This window comes from Anser cygnoides, chromosome 33, assembly GCF_040182565.1.
Source record: "Anser cygnoides isolate HZ-2024a breed goose chromosome 33, Taihu_goose_T2T_genome, whole genome shotgun sequence".
Taxonomy (NCBI): Eukaryota; Metazoa; Chordata; class Aves; order Anseriformes; family Anatidae; genus Anser; species Anser cygnoides.
This window is the reverse complement of record NC_089905.1, coordinates 2,939,896-2,958,541: the sequence shown is the minus strand read 5'-3', so window position 1 is coordinate 2,958,541 and position 18,646 is coordinate 2,939,896. Positions and strand designations below refer to the sequence as shown.

The 18,646-nt window shown below is 55.1% G+C and overlaps 1 protein-coding gene across 11 annotated transcripts in view; it reads right to left on the bottom strand.

The window, feature by feature from the left end:
• Nucleotides 1–18,646, bottom strand: part of UBAP2L (ubiquitin associated protein 2 like) — a 29,635-nt gene that overhangs the window by 10,027 nt on the left and 962 nt on the right. For 7 of the 11 annotated variants that reach the window (XM_066986283.1, XM_066986291.1, XM_066986281.1 and 4 more), the window contains exons 2-15: nucleotides 15,919–16,048; nucleotides 14,959–15,036; nucleotides 14,471–14,581; nucleotides 11,949–12,117; nucleotides 11,549–11,644; nucleotides 10,790–10,835; nucleotides 10,394–10,506; nucleotides 8,867–8,941; nucleotides 5,512–5,564; nucleotides 4,134–4,219; nucleotides 3,524–3,695; nucleotides 2,452–2,653; nucleotides 890–1,167; nucleotides 463–635 (exon numbers count right to left, since the gene is read on the bottom strand). In XM_066986283.1, the coding sequence (XP_066842384.1) occupies nucleotides 463–635; nucleotides 890–1,167; nucleotides 2,452–2,653; nucleotides 3,524–3,695; nucleotides 4,134–4,219; nucleotides 5,512–5,564; nucleotides 8,867–8,941; nucleotides 10,394–10,506; nucleotides 10,790–10,835; nucleotides 11,549–11,644; nucleotides 11,949–12,117; nucleotides 14,471–14,581; nucleotides 14,959–15,036; nucleotides 15,919–16,008 (1,742 nt within the window). In that variant the 5' untranslated portion in view covers nucleotides 16,009–16,048. The remainder of the gene's footprint in view (nucleotides 1–462; nucleotides 636–889; nucleotides 1,168–2,451; nucleotides 2,654–3,523; nucleotides 3,696–4,133; nucleotides 4,220–5,511; nucleotides 5,565–8,866; nucleotides 8,942–10,393; nucleotides 10,507–10,789; nucleotides 10,836–11,548; nucleotides 11,645–11,948; nucleotides 12,118–14,470; nucleotides 14,582–14,958; nucleotides 15,037–15,918; nucleotides 16,049–18,646) is intronic. The other 4 variants (XM_066986284.1, XM_066986287.1, XM_066986288.1 and 1 more) reach the window with 2 other exon arrangements.

The following is an 18,646-nucleotide window of genomic DNA, read 5'->3' as shown; positions in this document are numbered from 1 at the left end:
TGAGCTGTCACCACTCAGGTCCCAGCACTCAAGGGACCAGATACCGAGTGGCAGCCCAAGAGAAGATGGGAGAAATTTGTTTTGGCCACACATCAGCACCTGTAGGTACTCCTCCTGCACCACGTCCCGGTGTGCCAGGCAAAAACCCATAGAAAGCACACGGAACCTGCTCACCAGGAGCGAGGAGGAGCTGGGCTGGGGATTCCCCTCCAGCGTTTCCAGCAGACCAATTTTCTGCAGCAGGAAACCTCTGCTTTCTGTGCAAGCACCCGAGGCCAACCGGTCACAGAGCTGCCCGAAAGCCTGCTGGCAACTTGCGCTTTGCTGTTGCATACCTTGTCCCCCCTTTGCGACCACGGGCAGGGTCAGAAAGGGTCTACTAGCATGCAGTGTGACTGCAGCCCACGGGGCGAGCTGCTCCCTGCTCGGATCAATCCCCCCTTTCCTCAGGGGGGTCCTCACCTGGCGGTGCTGGTGTACAGGCTGCTCGGGGACTGGCTAACGGCGGCGCTCGTGGTGGGCGTCGATTCGTACTCCGCCAGAACAGGCTCCGAACCAAACTGTAATGCCCCAAACTGCAGGTTTAGCCCTGAGATATCTGCTGAGCCAGGCATTTCCACCGCAAGTGCAGGAATCTGCAAGGCAGGGAAAACAGAAATGCTCAGTCACTCCCCGGGATAAGCACAGAAAATGACTTCAGCTCCCCCAGTCCCACCGCACAGCGGTGGCTCACATCCTCTGAATTACTCTGTGCAACCCAGGAAGGCAACTTGTCTCCATCGGCCCCCCCTCCAGCCCCCCAAAGAGCCAACGCCAACCCCAGGAAGGCCAAGAGCAGCCTCTCCCTCAGCCGGCAACACAACGCCTCCTTCCCACCATCGCTGTGCACCTTGGATGTTAACGACGCTTTTTTCTTTTGCTGCTTCAGCTTCTGCTGTGCTGGCTGGGGACTGGAGGACTGGTTGTCTGAGGAGCCCGGGGACATTTGGGGAACGGGATTGGTTTTGCTGGGCAGCGGCGAAGAAGGGGGTGCCGGCACGGTCGTGGAGGCAGTCACCACGGGCTGCTTCTCCTGCATGAACACTTCGATCATGGTTGAAGTTGACGTGAAGGCCTGACGCTTGGTGAAGGGACTATGCACAGAAGAGTCCGTCGGGTTCTTGAGATCTGCTGGGGGCAGAGAGCTGAGTTAGGCTGCGTTTCCGTAAAACGGAAGCAAGTTCTGACATTTCTCACTATCAAGAAAAATAAAATCACTTCACACTGCGCCTCCTGGAGCCCCTTAAAATGAGAGCGCAGAGAATCCCAGCACCCGTACTCCTCACTTTGCACTCTCACCACCATCCATGCTGCGACTTTTAAGCCCCTGTCCCCAAAACATATTCCATCACCTCCAGGGGACAAAGCAAGCTTGGACAGCAGAAGTCCTCCATCCTCCTAAAAAGCCAGACTTTAACGTCCCTTTTGTGGAGGCACCGCATGCCTGCCTGGCACGGGCTTGGCAGTGTTTCCTTCCCCTTCTCTGCCAACATTGCTGCGTTTCCTTGCCTGCTCCTTCCCCTGCAAACGCAGGGCACCCTGCAAGCAGCACCCCCAGCCTCAGGACCACCCTCCTCTGCCGAAAGCAGCCAGGAGCACAGCCTATTAATACTCAGCTCCTATTCCCTCCGACGCTCCTCTGTGGCTCCTTGTCTGAAAAGATCGGGAGCTGCCAACACCGACTGCAGCTAGGACAGGGCTCAATTTTTCTTCAGCTTAGATTTGAACCACAGCCATATCTCTCCGGCAAGAAATGAAATGCACGATCGGAAAGAAACGGCACTGGTACCCAACCGCAGTATTTCTGAGATTCAGGCCTGTAGGGCTCAACATCTCATCTGAAAAGCACGAGCCTCTCTTAACCAGCGTTTACCCCTTTGTGCCAGCCCAGAGGCAGAATTACTTCTTGGCATTTAGCAGTCACCAGAATCACATTCCTTTAAAAGATGCATCAGGTCAGCAGCGAGACGAGACTGACAAGTGTTTGTGTTCAGGAAGCGTTTGCTGGAAGCACCTACTTGCAGATCTCCTGTTACACAGCTTTACACCCAGCAGTAGTTCTGCGCAGCGAGGGGCTTGGGAACCCCAGATCCCCGGCCCCGAGGCTGCCTGGAACAGCCAACAGGCTGTGGTTTGCCTGCTCCCCGTATAAAGGGAACGGGGAAAGGCTCAGATGCACTATTACACTTTACTCTTGTCAGGGAATGCCTTACACAAACTTGCACCTGTGGCTCTTTCAATTTCCCCAAGCTAAAGTTAGCTTGGTTGCGAACTTGAGGGGCATTTGGTCAAAGGGTTTGAACATCTGTTCCTCCTCCGAATCCCTCACCCTGCTGTTCGCAGCACGCTTCTGCGGATCTGGGAGAACACAGAACGCGTCCCCCGTTGAGGACCTAAGCTGCTTTTCCTTACCGTACTGCACGAGAGACGAGGTCTGCGTAGTGGATCCCAGGTCCCAGGAGGAAGCAGTGGTGCTGCTGCCAGGCTGGGTGTGCTGAGCAGCCAGCTGAGCCAGAGCCTGGGCTGTCTTGAACTGCTCCAGGAACTGAGAACCCGTGGTACTGCTGCCTTTGGCCTCCCCGACATCTCCGAACCCTTTCCCCAGCATGCTCACCTGCAATTTCAACAGTGAAACAAAGTCAGCATCTCCCCTGCCTTGGAACTTGGCTCAGAGGACAGGCACATCTCCTAACACAAGCCCGAACTCTCTGCACCCTGCTTCTTCTCGCCGTGTGCCTCGGTTTAACAGCCCTGAGCTCCAGGTACACAGACACCATCGGCAAGGAGGCCTCACACTTGTCTCACAGCTTTTATCACGCTCGAGCCCAGGTAACTATCTATTGCCTAGCCCACCGCATCGTGCAGTGTCCTGGAGGCTTTCAAAGCCAGTTAACAGACAGATCTTTAAAAACATACTGAATTATACACACGCACTCGGCTTCACCAGACAGGACAGCCACCACTAGAACTTGGCTTTTCCGTTGGGGTAGGTCAGGAAGTGGGCTCAGAACCACTTCATCATTTAATGCACAATTTCTTCGCTGAAGTTATATGACAAAGCATGTTCCCAGGTCTGCGCACACCAATTCAGATTCAAGACCTCCTCTCTTCACCCATCAGCGCAGAGGTGCTAGCACTTCACCCCACACCAAACCCCCAGCCAGTTCCAGGTCCCTAACTGACGAACTTGCAAGCCTCTGGATTGCAAGAGTTTCTCCTTTCCTCTGAGCAGGAAAGAGGAAAAGTTGCAAGCCCGGCAAGGGCAGCAGGGCAGGAATGATCCCATTTATTTCTAAGTAAGCAACGGGTTGCATGCTTCTGCTTACAGCAGAGTGGCAAATCACCCAAGTGGAAGACTCTGCCACACGAAGCAGACAGGTCTCAGAACTGGAATTTCCCACGTGGCCCAAATGCAGGCAGAGAGCGGCAGGGAAACCAACGTTTGTACAAGCCCGCACGCTGGCAGCGAGCGGCATTTCCTTACCATGCTGTGGTGAGAGAAGGAGTTACCGGAGGTCGGCTGGGCCATGGCACTCTGCTTGGAATTGCTGAACACCAGTGGCTGGGCCAGGGAAGGAGCCTGGGATGACTCCAGGTTTGTTGACTCGTTCTCCATGGAAGAGGGAGTCTTTCCTAGCAGTACTGCAAGGTCGATTCTGGTTGAAGAAAGAAGACAACCCGCTGAGGTGAACAGGAGCTGTCACAGCCCTTGCCTTTACTACAGCAGCATGCTACCTCCAGCCACACGATTTGTGCTTTTTACTTTGAACATCCAATGAATCTGCAGAACTTTAACTCACAACTGCCACTAGCGACCTCCAAAGGACAGAGACTAGGCAACATCCTGCACGGCCTTCTGTTTACATCACGGAACACATACCTTTAGCACTGGCAAATGCCCCAAAATCTGAAGAACCAGTGGCAGAGCCTAGAAGAATCCTGTAATCCAGACCTTCTAACTCAACTTCTACACTTAAATACGTATTAGCTCATTCAGAGCTGCTGCATTTTTATCTAGTTGGCAAGGTTTAATCTCCAAAAGCAAATTGCTCTGAGACTTGGGTGCCACTTGTCCCACAAAACCGGGCTCTCACCTCTGTCCAGCTGTGATTGTCACATTCTCTGCGGGCAGAGGCACTGAAGACACGTTGGAGGCAGTGAAGATCTTAGTCTCAGACAGCTGAAAGACAAAAGAGGGAAAAAGGAATTCCAAAATTCACACCGGCACGGTGGGACTCCGAGCGAAGCACACAAGTGTTTAAGACACAGTCCCAGGATGATTCAAGAAATTAGGTGTTAAAACTTCAGCATTTGGCCCCCATCAGAATCATCTGTCTGCGTATTTCTTCTTGGGCAAGCGCACAAATCACCCCTAAGTCAAAAAAATAAATCCCTCTACAAATTTCCTGTAGTCCACAAGACCCCAGCACCCCTGGTGGATTTGGTTAGGTGCTCCAAAGTCACGGTGTTCAGCACCCATCTGCAAAGGCCACTGCACGGGTTAGGTGCAAACATTGCTGAAGAATTCAAAGGGAAAAAAAAAGCTTCAGACTGATAGTTCAGCTTCCAACACCCCTGGTTTCACCTGGGTGATCTGACCCGATACCAACAGATCTATTGACACTGTGGAAGGGAAAATAACGCTTCTCAAAAACGAACGAAGGGGAGGTTTAACAACCACCTGAGGCTGAGCTCAGAATTCAGCTGAATCCAAACAGCTTCTATTCCAGGCCGAGGAGCTGCCAGCAGCTAAGCTGCTGGAGTTTAAAAACAAAACCACAGCAGAGGAACCTCTGAGAGCATATTACACACACTGAAGGCAAGACGGGCTACCAAGACACTCTTTAAGCAAAGACCTGGCTGGAACAGAAGGAAGCTGCCTGCATCTCCAAACCCAGCAGGAGAGCCTCCCTCAGACACTGCCTGGAAAGCAAAAGCTTTCTCTTCGTGCCCGTTCCGTAGGCCTAGCTAAAATGACCATGCAGAACTAGCAATGCTACTAGAAAGCCCAACCCTGCTCCCATCTGCAAGACCAGAAGTTCTCCCTCGATTCAAGGATTGGTCTGAAGCCCAAATCAGAAGAAACTGATAGACAGGCGTTAACAGCAGGTGATAACATCCACTGTCTCTCAACGGAGGCTCCAGGTAGAGAACAAAACTCATCAAGACAAGCCAGAGAGCAAGGCCAGTTGATGGAAGAATTCAAAAAATGCTGCTGGAAGAAGTAAGAGGACCAGACTCAACGCTCCAGGAGAACCCTTGCTGTCCTGGGCTCCTGGGACAAGCTCTACGACGCCCGTGTTCTAGCAATATTTACTCTCCTCAGTCATCAGAGCTCCTGGAGCTGGGAGCCCCGGGCTATGCCCGGAGCGTGCAGAGGGTGGACTTTGTGCTTCTCTCCTAGCTGTGTACACGGTCAGGACAGCACCCCGCCAGCAGCACGCGGAGGAGAGGGGTTCGGGGAGTACCTACATCTTCATTCCAGTCCTCCGTGCCCCATTCTTCCGTCGCTGCCCTCCACGCACCTGAAGGACAACAAGAGGCAGAGAAGTTAGGCGTGCGTCGAAGCTCCGCTTACAAGAGCCGGGGAAGCACTGGGAAGCTTTGCAAGCAGCCGAGAGGACTTTTATTTGCCAACCAGACAAGTTAAAGCAGCCGACCCCAACCCAAAATTCACGGGCAAGTTACCACGAGGGGATTGCCCCAGCCTGGCTCGGGCTGAGCAGCACCAGGGGGGGCCCTGGGCCAGCAGCTAGGGCAGCGCGCGCCCCCCGGCACCAAACAGGAAAGCTGAGCCTGGCGAGGAAGCCCCGGCACCGTCCCCGGCCTCCTCATCCCATTTCCCTGCTCTCCCTCCTCCTGCGGCAGCAGCACCCACGAGCAGTTGGTGTGACCCCAGCAGCTCGGACAGAGCACCTCTGCTGCGGGCCCCCCTTGTGCAGGACCCCCCCGGCCGAGCCTCGAGCCTCTGCAGCACCCAGGGGCAACCGAACCGTTCGCACGGTCGTTCCCCACCCCCACTCCCCCCCAAAAAATGTCAAAGCCTCGCTGCACCAGAAACCCCCGTGGAGAGGGGAATGGGAATCTGAAAGGAACACTTCTGGGGCTAACCAACCCATCAGTGTTCTGGGTCCAATTTTGGAGAAATGCTCAAAGTGAGGAAGCTTAGGGTATCAGGGGGGAAAGCACAAGGTTGCAGCCACAATAAATCGCAGCGCAATTTGCAAGACGAGCAAGATTTATCGAAGGGGAAAAAAAAAAAGGCAAGCTTTGCCTGGCTGCGTCTTCAACTTGTTCGGTCCCACACAGACACCACCATTTAACCCCGGTACTTTGAGCTGTATGCGGTGGCTTCCAAATCCATTAGGCGAATGAAAATTTGGCGTGGGAAGAAAGCGGGAGCATTTTCCATCCCCAAAATTCATAGGGCAAAAAAAAAAAAAAAAGTGCAAAAAAAGAAAGCCCCCTGCCCAGGTCGGTTCAGCCCACGCAAAGCAGGTGAACAGAACCCAAGACAGGCAGGGGGTCAATTCTGGAGGGAGTCACAAGGACAGAACAAGTTGGTATCAGCCCCTTTACCAGCTGAAAACCTTTTACAGCATAAAAACAGCACGTGGGGAATGAGGACTTTGCAGATCCTTCTGTAGGACACGATCAGGCTCTTGGGTTTTGGGGGGAAGAGCTCAGCAGATCTCCCCATACACACTCCAATTTTGAGGCCAAAACATCCAAACAGCTGCTTATCTACAGGTGGGGTGTTCAGAGCACCAAAGAAGTATTTTCTTTTTTTCTTTGCCTGACATTGAACCAATCCAAGAAGCTTTCCTGGATTTAAGTTCAATTTGGGGGGGACTTTTTTTTTTTTTTTTTTTTTTTAATTCAACACAACTTCCCTGGCTCGTGGGAGTCTCGAGGCACACGACCCTTTCCTCCTGGGACAGAAGCACCGGAAAGAGTTCAACACACCCAACCCAACACACAGCAGGGGTTAAGGAACAGCTTCCCCCCGTTCCTCAGCCTGTTCGTGCCCTCGCTCACGGGCAGCAGGAAGGCTGCTTTCCAGGCTGCACGGATCGGAAAATCCCTGCCCAGGAGGGAAGCAGGAGCTGCGGGTTCCTCGCCCCGCTGCAGTCCGCGGGGGAGAGCAGGAGGCTCGGAGAGGTCCCAGAGAGTTTGTGCACGGAGCGGAGCGCAGGGCTCGGCTTTAGCTTTGCTCATGTGGGGGGAAAGGAGAAGAAAAGCAAAGCAGCAAGGAAAGCGGGAAGAAATCCTGCAGTCGAAAAGCAGCCACCAACGGGGCTTTGCTGGTGGGCACCACCCTGGTGCCAGGCACCCAGGGAGAGGGACGAGGAACCAAAGACCTGCCCGCTCGTGCGATGCTCGTTGCATTCTCTGGAAATGCTCCAGGAAGCTCCCTAACCAGCACAGCGTGCTTAGCTTTTTGGTTGGTTTGCCCTGAAAAAAGCCGAGCGTCTCTCCCCACGCAGCTCTTACCGACAGGGAGAGCAGCAGCGCGGCGCTGACACTGCCCCCGCCACTTCGGAGTGTCACCCGAACGGGAACCCCTCCCTGCCCTAAGCGAGCTTCAAGGAGCAGCTGATCTCTTTAAGCTCCTCCAGGCAGGAAAAGAGGGCTTGAAAATATGATTGTCGTATTTTTTTAGGCAGAACTTGAGCATCCCATCGTGCATCAGAGAAGGATGTAAGTAATTTAAGCCACGGCATGCCGCTCAGCAGCACGGTGAACTAAGAGGCTTGCTGCAACCGCTGCTGAAAACCAAAATCCCACCGCGTCGTCAAGAGTTTCTTTTTCTAAAGAAAGGAGCAAAGCAGAAGGCTCTGCAGAAGGGTTTTAGCCTGGATTTCCAGACCTCAGGGACCGCAGAAGGACTGAGGTGGGAAGGGACCTGTGGGTCCAACCCCTGCTCGAGCAGGGCCACCTGGAGCAGGGTGCCCAGGACCACGACCAGAGGAGAAGACATTGGTTAAATGTTTTGGGCCTTCTAGGGGACACTAATGGGATTCGATGGGCTTAATAGGGCCAACTGGATCAGCCCATCGGTCTCTCTTGGCTTCCTATGACGTAATGATATAAAAGCAGGAAATAAACTGGCCAGGCACCGAGCAGCTTCGCCATCAAGCATCCTGGTCATCCGAATATCTCGATGGAGATACGATTTAGTAGCTTAGTATCGGTGCTAGGAGGACGGTTGGACTAGGTGGTCCTGTAGGTCCTTTCCACCCTCGTGTTTCTACGATTCTATGCAGATAGGTGGCCACCTTCGGCTGCAGGGCAGGTCTGCTCGGAGGGAAGCAGCGTGGCAGTCCGGAGGCAGCCGTAAGCAGAGGTAAAGCGCTGCGACAGTTGAGCAGGACTAATCACCCTCGCAGCAGCGTTTGGAACCTGGGCAGAAACCTAGCGGGGAGGCGAGCGGAGTGACTGCTGCAGAGCAAACTGCAGAGGCAAGGGGACAGCACGGGGACTACGGCAAGTCATAGCTCTCTGGATGTGAGACAGGCAGGAGAGGGCTGAGCTGCCTCGTGCTTCCCCCGGGGCAGGGTGCTCTGTCGGTGCTGGGGACACAGCGCTGCTGTGGGTGCTGAGAAGCAGTGGCTGAAGTCAAAATTTACATAATCCACAAGTATGCAGGTTAACCTCTCCCAATTTACATTCAAGGAGTCAGCATTAGTAAAAGCAGAGTCAGAACAAACGTCAAAATTCATTAAAATGAACAAATTAAGAGAGAAGAATGACATATCCACAGATATTTCAGTTTGTTTTAAAAAAAAAAGCTGTGAAGTAAAGGTATCCGGGGCAGTTAGTGCACCTGGATGTATCGTACCAGGAGCAGTGTCAAATTTTCGGGGATAATTTGACCCCTCACCCCCAATGAAATCAAGTCCTGAAACAAAAGAAAAGAAAAGAAAAAAGACAACCAGTGAAATTTTGACTTAAATGAAAGAGTTTCATTGCCCCCACGTACATCAGTCACATTGTACCTGTGGATATTGTTAATTCAAAGAGATGCCTGAGGCTACTACAACAGGAACAAAATGACCACACACGACACAGGTGAACGATAAACTTTACGGCTGCGCTGTAACTCTAGAGCGGATCCAAACTGCTGTGTCAGAAACAGTCTTAATTCCACCCCAACCATGCCCTAAACCACTTTGTTCCGTATTTCCAAAAAACACGGACAGAGACAAGCACACACAGACGTCTGCTCAGACCAGACAGCTCAATTTGCAGCACGCAGCTCTGCTCCTTTTGCTTTTCCCTCCAGAGACACACGTGCCCCCACTGCCCTTAACCAACAGACTCCTATACTACACCCCTCCGGTGCTTAGAAATGAAGCCATTTAGTTTTTAGAGTCATCAACAGGATGATCACTCAGTCTGCTAGAGCTTTACGCATCCAGGCCTACTTTCTCCTTTCGGAAAAGCTCTTTTTTCTGAAAAATAAAGTCTAAACTAACAACGTGTAGCGAAAGGGACAGCACTTTACAGTCCTGTCTTGCTCTTTGCAAAGCTATTAGCTTGTCAGCAATCACAAGAAATATGAAGCCGGCCTAATGCAGCATTAACGTAGAGCTGTGAATGGTTCTAATAACCAAAACGTAACGTTTGAGCACTCGTGTCACGTAGAAATGGTTTGCGGTACAAGATTGCTGCGGGGGGGACTCAAACATGCAAGGGCAGGTGGGTGTTTGGAACCGCCCAGCAGAGAAGTGCTTGGCTCCAGCAGGGAAGCAATGAAGGTTTCTTTTCGGCTTACTTCTTGTATCAAGGTCTCAACCTACAGCAACCTGAGCAAGATGACCACGAAAATGTGAATGCTCCCCGTACCGAACCCAACATCTGAACTCAGAGCAATATTCTCAGGAGGATGCACTGAACATCCAGGGAGCCTGCGTGTGTTTATCACGCTCCTGCCTGTAAAAAGGCTTCTGCAAAGACGCAGCACGGTTTCTGCTGGAAAACAGACCTGAGGTGAGTGTCCCTGTGCCTCTGTCAGCAACAGCACACACAAGATCACACCTGAACAACCATCCAGCTCCAGATTTCCAGCACGGTTACCCCTAACAAATGACCTGATGCAGCCTCTATAGTCAGACCTAAAACCTCAAAGATTATTCCACAGGAAACCCAAATACACGCTGGATACTCCTCAAAGCAAAGGCACCTCTGGATGTAAAGAATCCGAGCGACTGAATTCCAGCTCTGAACCAACAAGCTATTCCACCACCCTCAAGCCTAAGACCTGCCCAGAACCTCCTCAGCACAACTGAAGGGACACAAACCCCACTTTTGATCTAAAAACACAACGGCAACAAGCTGAAAGGCCGCTTACTTGTGCCATCGTCCGGTTCAAAACTGCCAGTGTTGTTCCACGTGTTGTTGTTGCTGTTCCCATAGTTCTCGTCCGTGCTGGCCGGCTCAGCGTAGTCAGCCGGGTTGAAAGTTCTGTAAGAAACACAGGGAAGAAAATTTGTTATTCCCTCTTGCTAAACATTTTAAAAACAGCTGATGTTATTTGTGCTGTATTATAGCTAGGAGATTCCCCCAAGACTGCTCTGCTCAGCAGAGGAACGCTCCAGCTACAGCGGCCTTTCCAAATTTAAGTTAGCATGGTGCAGTTTTTGTTTCATTAAAAACAACAACAAAAAACAGAAGAGCGAAGCAAACGGTAGTATTCACGCGCAAAGGTTTTATATTTTTTGCTGTGGTGTGTCCCAGTGAAACTTACCCCATGCCTTGGGCAGAAAATCTTCCCCCCCGCCTTCCGGAGCCACCTGTAAAACACACACACGCACTGGTGAGCATCTCTCTTGGCTCTGCGCCACTGGGAGAAGAAACATTTGAACAACATATGGAGTTCTGATGCCCAGAATATAAAGCGTTGAGGATCGTCCCGAGTAGATGGGATCTCCAGCAGCGGCTTTATGTGTACATGAATGACCTCAGCTGGCTGGCAGTGTAATTAGTGATGCACGATTCCAGGCTCAGATGAGGTTTCCAGCTGGCACGAAGCATAAATACCGGACCCCAGGTTCTGATTTCTGTACTGCGTCCTCGGCAACAATTCCTGAGCAGCACGGATTTTGGGGAAAAATGAATTTCTGCCACTGAATCTTTAAAAACCAAGCCAAGCGTTTGCACAGCACTGGTGCTGAGAGACACATGTGCAGGGACGAGGCAGATCCAGGTGCTGTCGCTAACAAGCAGCCTGCCCACCTGCCAACAGGCTCCTAGGTCTTCTGGTATCCCAGCTCTGTAGGATAAAGCCGGGCTCAGTTCACCTCCCCGGGTGGGACACAAGAACCAGTCACTGTTTCTACCATGCTTAAAAGGGGGAAGCAAGGCGTAGGCACTAGTCCTAACCCTGAGAACAAGAATCAAGTGCTTCTTTTCGGCTTGGCAATTCCTCTGATAGAGGCACGTCACAGAGGAGCTGTGCTGACACCGTTCTTCTCCTCCCACCCCTGACCCGAAGCCCAGCACGTACCTCGGCCTCGGCCACGTCCCCGTCTCCCTCGCTCTGTGCCTCTTCCAGAAGAGCCTCCACTCTTGCCACCGTCCAGTCCGTTCTCCTGGCCCCGAACTGAAAGAGAACAAACAAAATATTGGCAAACTGAATTAATAAAGCAGGATTCCTCCTGCTTTAGGGAGGATACCAGAACAGACGTCAGGCACTGAAGCGCGGTGGCTGTGCAGGACACCACGCTGCCAAACGCTCCCAGAACTTTTCTTTAACCGGCGATGCCGGGCGCAGCACCCAAGGGTGCATCTCAGATAGGGGAGCACCAAACGGGTCGCCATACACACGGCTGATTCTCCTCAAAGCCGTGTCTGCCCAAGCAGCTTTACTGGTAGGTACTGGGTGTTAGTAAAGGGCCGGTCCGTACACTCTCTTCCACGGCTGGCACCTCGCCCCCGCCTCGGCGGCCCGCCACGTCGTCTGCTGAAATCCCGATCCCTCTCCCGGTTTTCTTTGCTTTCTTCACTTGGCTCTGTCTGTCCGCTCTCCTTCTGTCCTTGGACACCCTTCTTCTTCCCGACCATTTCCCAGGAATGCTGAAGGTTTGCAAAGGGGAGAGCAGTTAATCACAGGCTGACCAGCGCTGGATGCAACGTACACACATGCTTAATCAGGCTACAAAAAACATAACTCCGGAAAATAAATTGTTTCCGGCCTAATTTTATTGGGAAAGACCATCTGCCAACACCAGGGTGCTCGTACAGCAGCTGGGATGCCGGAGGAGGTACGAGGAGATGGCTCCTTCTATTTCTCCCGTGATCCCTGTGCCTCTGAAACAAAGCCTGGAAGCTTTGCCCCGTTCAGTGGGAACAAGGCTGGCACTTCACACAGGTCACTGCCTTGGGGGAGCTCCCGCAATAACCGGGTAAATATTCCAAAGTGCCCTGCAGTCAACATTTCAGGGCGAGTTATTCTCCCAAAAGCGGCTGTCTAAGCCCCTCCCTGAACAGCAGATCCCACGGAGGAGAGTATCAGAGTTTATCCACAGGCAAGTTCAACTCATCCCAAGTTGGGCTGTAAAAAGTTGAGCACGCCCTCCAGCTCACTGTTCTAAGCCCACACGGGTTTGTTTTATGACAGTCTGCAATGGTTTCACATTCTTAAACTGATGCTGCACACTGTTAGAATAATTAAAAATAGTCACAAGTCATTGACAAGCACCTGAAAACATAACTGGCAGATAAACAAACAGCTGGGTTTGGATGGCAACATGCAGGGACAGTAACGAAAAACCTTAGAGGCACAAACTGCCTTCAAACCAAGGGCTTCTCAAGTCCCTCTCCATGGATATCTGGCTCAGAAGGAAATTCAGGAAAATGTTTACTTGGAATACTGCAATTTTAAGCAGAGTCTAACTCGACGTGAAGATCACGCCGGCTCCTCTCCCGTTTGAAATACAGTAAATTACGAGTAACTAGCTCAGCAGGTGAGCGTTTGAGCCATTAACAAGCCTGTTCCTTACCAGAAACCCCTTCCAGGGGACTGCTGCCCCAGCTGAACCCAGCCCAGAAGCAGCTCCGAGAGGCTGCCGGTGCTCCTGCTGCAGGTAGCAGCCCGCAGGCCCCCCAGGGCACTGGAGGCTGAAGAAGTGGCAGCCACTCGAGGGCTCTGCTCTGCCACCACCACCCCTGCCTCTACAAATCTTCCGCAGCGAGCGTGCCTTGCCCTGCATCTCGTGCTGCTGGGGGCTTCAGCTGCTCGAATAAAGGAGACGCCGCGGCTTGCTGCGCGCTACCCCGAGCGCTATTTTCGTGAGCAATGTGTTCATCTAGGAAAAGTAACTGCTGCCATAGCAGGGGTTTGGCGTTTAACTGGAAGCCGCCGGTTACAAGGGACGTGGAGGAAAATACAGTCAGAGCAGAGCTTTGCCTCAGCGACGCACATTCATGTCACCCCGCTTCCTAAAAGGGTTTTCCAACAGCTGTTTTGTTCAGTTATCAATGGAAAGGGCTCTCTGAAGGCAAGGCAAGAATCCTCACGTGCACCACATCGAACTTGGCCGCTGCCAGAGCTAGCAGAGCACCTGATGTTGGGAAGCAGCTGCCTTAGACAATACAGAGCTGTCCACAGAATCACAGAATCCCAAGCCATCCATCTACCTCACGGCTAATAAAGAGGGGAAAAAAAGAGCTGGTGTGTGACATTTGGAAGCGCTAGCTACAGCCTCAGCTTTGCACGCAGAGGTCGGCTGGCTCCGTCCGATCTCAGTGTGCTGGGGGATCTGTTTGGCAGCGGTGGGGAAGGGTCTGAGGCTCGGCGGCTTTCTGCTGGTTTGTAGCAGAATCTGTGTCTGCTGCCCTCGCCACAGCCCGCACACCTCGTGGAGGAGCTCCCACTCGTCCACAGAGCTCACCTTGGCTCACCCAACTCGACAGAAAACACTGCTGGCACAGAAAGGGCAAAAAGACCCAAAAATGTGCGGCACGGGCAGTGGAAAATCAGCAAATCGCTGAGGACGGGGAGGGAACATTTAAGGCTGGAGAAACAAAAGTGCCAAAGTAACAGAAATGAACCACCGCTGCCACACCTGCCCTTCACCACAAGTCCCTCAGCCCTCGGGAGAAAAGAGAAGTTACTTCCCGCTCACGGCAGTGTGAAAGCTTTGCCACCAGGACGCTGGCATCTGCACAACTGCTCGGATTCAGAAGGAATAGGAAGCAAATGGATTTATCACATTTTCCCCTCTATTTCCCTATTCCAGGCTGGCCACGCTCCTGCTTTCTGCAAACCTACGACGTTAAGAAGCCCGGAGAAAACCACGCTTCCCATGCTACTCGTGTAACTAGTGAGTCATTTTGGCTTGTTATCTGCAGGTTACTGTACGTCTCGTCTCCAAATAGGCAGTCACACCAAACTAGGCCTCACCAGATTTACAGGACCCAATCCTACCGTGTCCGGATTGCCCTCCAGCAGCACGTTGATGGCTCTGTTAACATCCCCGTTGCAGTCGTGCAGAGCAATCACACACTCATCCTGGTTCTTGCCTGTGATGTCGATCAGCTGTAGAAAAGACACCGCCACAGTCAGCGCGTTCCCAACCAAGAAAGCACCAACATCCCCCCCGGCTCTCTTACGAGGCCAGCAAACTGCATCCCAAAACAGAAAGCATCTGAAGGAACGACGGGGTTTGGCAGTCTTGCCAGCCTCCCCAGCTTAATTATGCCCCCGAACGAGAAGCAAATCCCCAGAACCGAGGGTGGGAATTTCTGAGTCACCGAGTTTCACCACAACCTAGCCTCCCAGCGCCGTGCCTCGGGATGCTGCTGAGCCTCGTGCTTTGGGGCCGAAGACAGCAGGCACGCGAGGCCTTGAAAATCATGGTGGCCTAAGGAAGCCCAGGGAGCAGCCTCCTGTCCTGCCCCAGGGTTCGCACTCACTTGTTTCACCTTCTCCTCAAAGTCAGCGTCGTTGTGGTCCGAAATCATCTGTGCAAGTCGGATCTGTTCCGCAGTGGCCTGAGGAGATGGAACATCAAAAGGGAGCGGGGTTAGCGTGGCACGCCTCGCACTCACCCTCCTCCGAAGGCCGTGCCGCTCCCGAGGACGCTGGAAAAGATCCGACGCGACGAGGAAGAGGCGCAAACGAGGGCCGGGAAGAGGCAAGCTTCAGAAAGCAAGGCAGAGAGAAGAGGAGCGAGGGAGGGGAGTCTAGGAGAAAGGGAAACACCGCCGGACGACCCCTCTGCAATGGGTGAGCCCAAGCCACCGAACCTAACTCCACCTCGAGGCAGCCCTCAGCACCACCAGGACATCGAGACAAGCTGCAGACGGCTTCGCGGCCGCCTGCGTTTGATAAAACAAACAGGGCACAGCCGGAGGGACTCACAGAACTGTAGGGGTTGGAAGGGACCTCGAGAGACCATCGGGTCCAACCTCCCTGCCAAAGCAGGTTCCCTACAGCAGGCTGCCCAGGGAGGCGTCCAGACGGGCCTCGAATATCTCCAGAGAAGGAGCCCCCACAACCTCCCTGGGCAGCCTGTCCCAGGGCTCCGTCACCCTCGCCGGGAAGAAGTTGGTGCGGAACTTCCAGGGCTCCATTTTGTGGCCATCGCCCCTTGTCCTGTCCCCACAGACCACTGAGAAGAGGTTGGCCAAACCCCTCCGTCTCCCACGCTTCAGGTATTTGTAAACACGTTTACAACTGTTTACAAAGCCAGGGAAGGCAGCACCCCGCCGGCACCGGCTCCCAGGCAGAGGCGCCCGCCCGCCCTGCCTCCGGGAGCGCCCCGCGGCTCGCAGGGAGCGCTGTCGGCCTTCGTTGGGCCAAGCCCAGCGCCCGGCCGGGAGCGCCAGGTCTCCACCTCCACGCCAGCCGGTTTCCAAGGACGCTCCCCTTACCTGCGGCCGCTGCTTGTGCTGTGTCTGGCTCTGTGTCTGTGTCTGCTCCCAGTTCCCCCGGGCTCGGTTAGTGCCCACCGATGTCATCATTTACAGTATATACAAATAACAGTATTTACAAGGTAGAGCTCTGCGGTGGGGCGGGGGAGAAGAGAGAACAGGCTGTTAGAAACTGAAAACACAAGGCAGCACCGAGACTGAGCGAGGCAGTCGGCACGGCCCCACCCTCCCGACGCTTCCCCAAAACCGCTGCGTGCCCGGGGCTGCCGCGGGCTCCTGCGGCCGGCCCCGCCACCGAGCGCCCCGCTTCGAACGCGGCCGCCGCCGCGCCCCGTCTGCAGCCCAGCGAGCGGCCGGGACCGGGGAGAGGAGCCCCGTGGCAAGGGCTCAGCCGCTCGCCGCCAGAAGACGCGGGCGAGCGGGCACGGGGTCGCCAACTACAGCGAGGAGCGCTGCGAAAAGCTCTCGAGAAGCTTCGCTTTGAGAGCGAACATCTCCGAGCCTCAGGTGTGCCGGCTGAGCGCCCTGAGCTCTCCTCTCTCCTGGCTTGACTCCGGTGCAGAGGAAGCAAAAACCTGCCGGCAAAAGGTGCTGCCGCAGGTTTGGGGGGTTTGTTTTTAAAGGAATACGATCCCGGTAGAACCAACCGTTTTCTCTTATTTCAATTGTTCCCTGGATCTAGGAACATCACGTTTTTCTTCTACCGAGCATTCTGAAGTTACCCAAAAAACGAACTCAGAGCCGACACGCAATAACAGCGAGTAACGCTGCTGGGGAGCTGCTTGAGGCCAAAAATCCCCGCAGGAGCCGAGGCCGTGGAGCACCCCTAGGAAGTGAAGTTTTACAGCCGCACGCCCCGGGTTTGGAGGAAGGAATCCCACACAGCGAAGGGCTTTACCCTGCCCGTGATCTCCCCAAAGCGAGGAGCACCAGGCACGTCCCGAGGCGCTCGGCAGGCCTCGCTGCCTCCGAGACCCTGAAATCTAAATAATCGCCGGCCCCACACCGCTGGGGTTTGCCGGTAACGCCGCCGAGCCCTCCTCCGATGCAACAGGTTCTGCTCCAGCTGCTGCTCCGAGGCCTGGGGCAGAGGAAGGGGCCGCGGCAGGAGACCCGAGCAAGGAAACGCAGCCTGCAGGGCGCGACCCGAAGCCTTCCTCGTCACCATCGCCACAGAGCAGGACCCAGGGCGCAGGAGGGAAAAGTGGAAAAGCCGCGACAGCCAACGGCCCTGCGAGACCCGGGGAATCGGGAGTCTGCGAGTGCAGAGCAGCGGGGCTGGGGGCCCTTTCCAGCAGAGCTCAGGGACCCCACGTCACCTCCGCGCCGTGGCAGACCCCCTCCGGCTCACGCCAGCGCCTCGCGCCGCTCGTGTTGGGCTTCCAAGCGCTCCACAGCTTCCCCCAAAGCCTCCAAAGGCCGCCCTTCGGGGGTGCCCACACCTCGTGGCACCGCAAGAACGGAGCTTTCTGGTCACACACCTCCAGGTTTTAGGACCGGGAGGGAACCCACACCGCCTCTGGGGCCAGCAGGAGCGGCTGGGCGCACCCCACAGCCGGCGTTTCGCCAGGAGCGCCGAGCCCCAGTGCCCCCCACGACCAACGCCGCCGCGGCCACGCAGCGCTGCCTCCCGCGCTCCTTCCCCACGGAATTTCTTCTTGCTCCCCACGGCCCCGTCTCGCCCAGCCCCACGTATTTTGCACGCACACGAGCCGCCCCGTTAAACCCATCCGGCAGCGGGACCGCGTGCCCGCGGTAACTCAATCTGCGGCTCCACGGCAGGCTGCTGTCCCCAGCCTTCGGGCAGCGCCGGGCATTGTTCGACAGCCGCCGCTCTCTGCTCGGTTTCGGTGACCATTAAAGCATTTTTTAAGGTGTAAAAACCACCAGAGAAAGAGCCACGGCAGAAGCACCACCAGCAGGCCTGGATGCTGCGGAGACCTCCAGGTGGGCGCGCGGCGCCCTGCAGACGGGGGTTTGCCTGCTGGGACTTCATCCACTCCCTGCTCCAGCAGGGAGCTTTGGTGCAGCTCCCGGGCAGTATTTAAACGCAAACATCAGCCCCGACGTTGGCTCTGCACCGGGGCTGGCCGTGCACGCATAACGACGAGCCTAACAGCTGGCTCAGAGCGGCGTTCGTCGAGCGTTTTACCTCTTTTTGTTAAAAAAAGGCATAAAAAACCACGTATGTGCAGCAAGAGGGCCGTAACGGAGGGGCACGGCCAGCTAACCGTGGGACACCCGCGGCCGAGGGACCGCGTTACGCCCGGCCAGCTCCGCGCTCCACGCCACGAGGACAGCGACGCGCTCGCCGGGGTTGACGGAGAAGGAGAAGCGTCATGGCCGCAGGTCGCAGCGCCTCGGCTTCGCGGGGCTGCCCGGGAAGGCAACGCGCCCGGGGGGTCGCCCGCGGTCCTTGCGGCCCCCCCTGAGCCTGCAGGGCCCGGGGCAGGCGGGGTGCCGGGCCCCGGGGGGTTGTGAGGCGCCGGGCCCCGCGGGACGCGAGGCGTCGAACGAAGCATCGGAAGAAGAGGTGACGGCACACGGGGCGCAGCCGAGCTCTTTATTGGGGCTCTGGGGCGAGGTACAGCACCGCGGCAGGGCTCCGCGGCCCCGCTCAGCACCCCCCGGCCCGCGCCCAGCACCGCTCCCCTCCTCTGCTGGCACCACGAACCCGCGGCCTTCCCCCCCCCGCCCCCGGTAACGGGCACGTGCGGCAGGGCCGGGG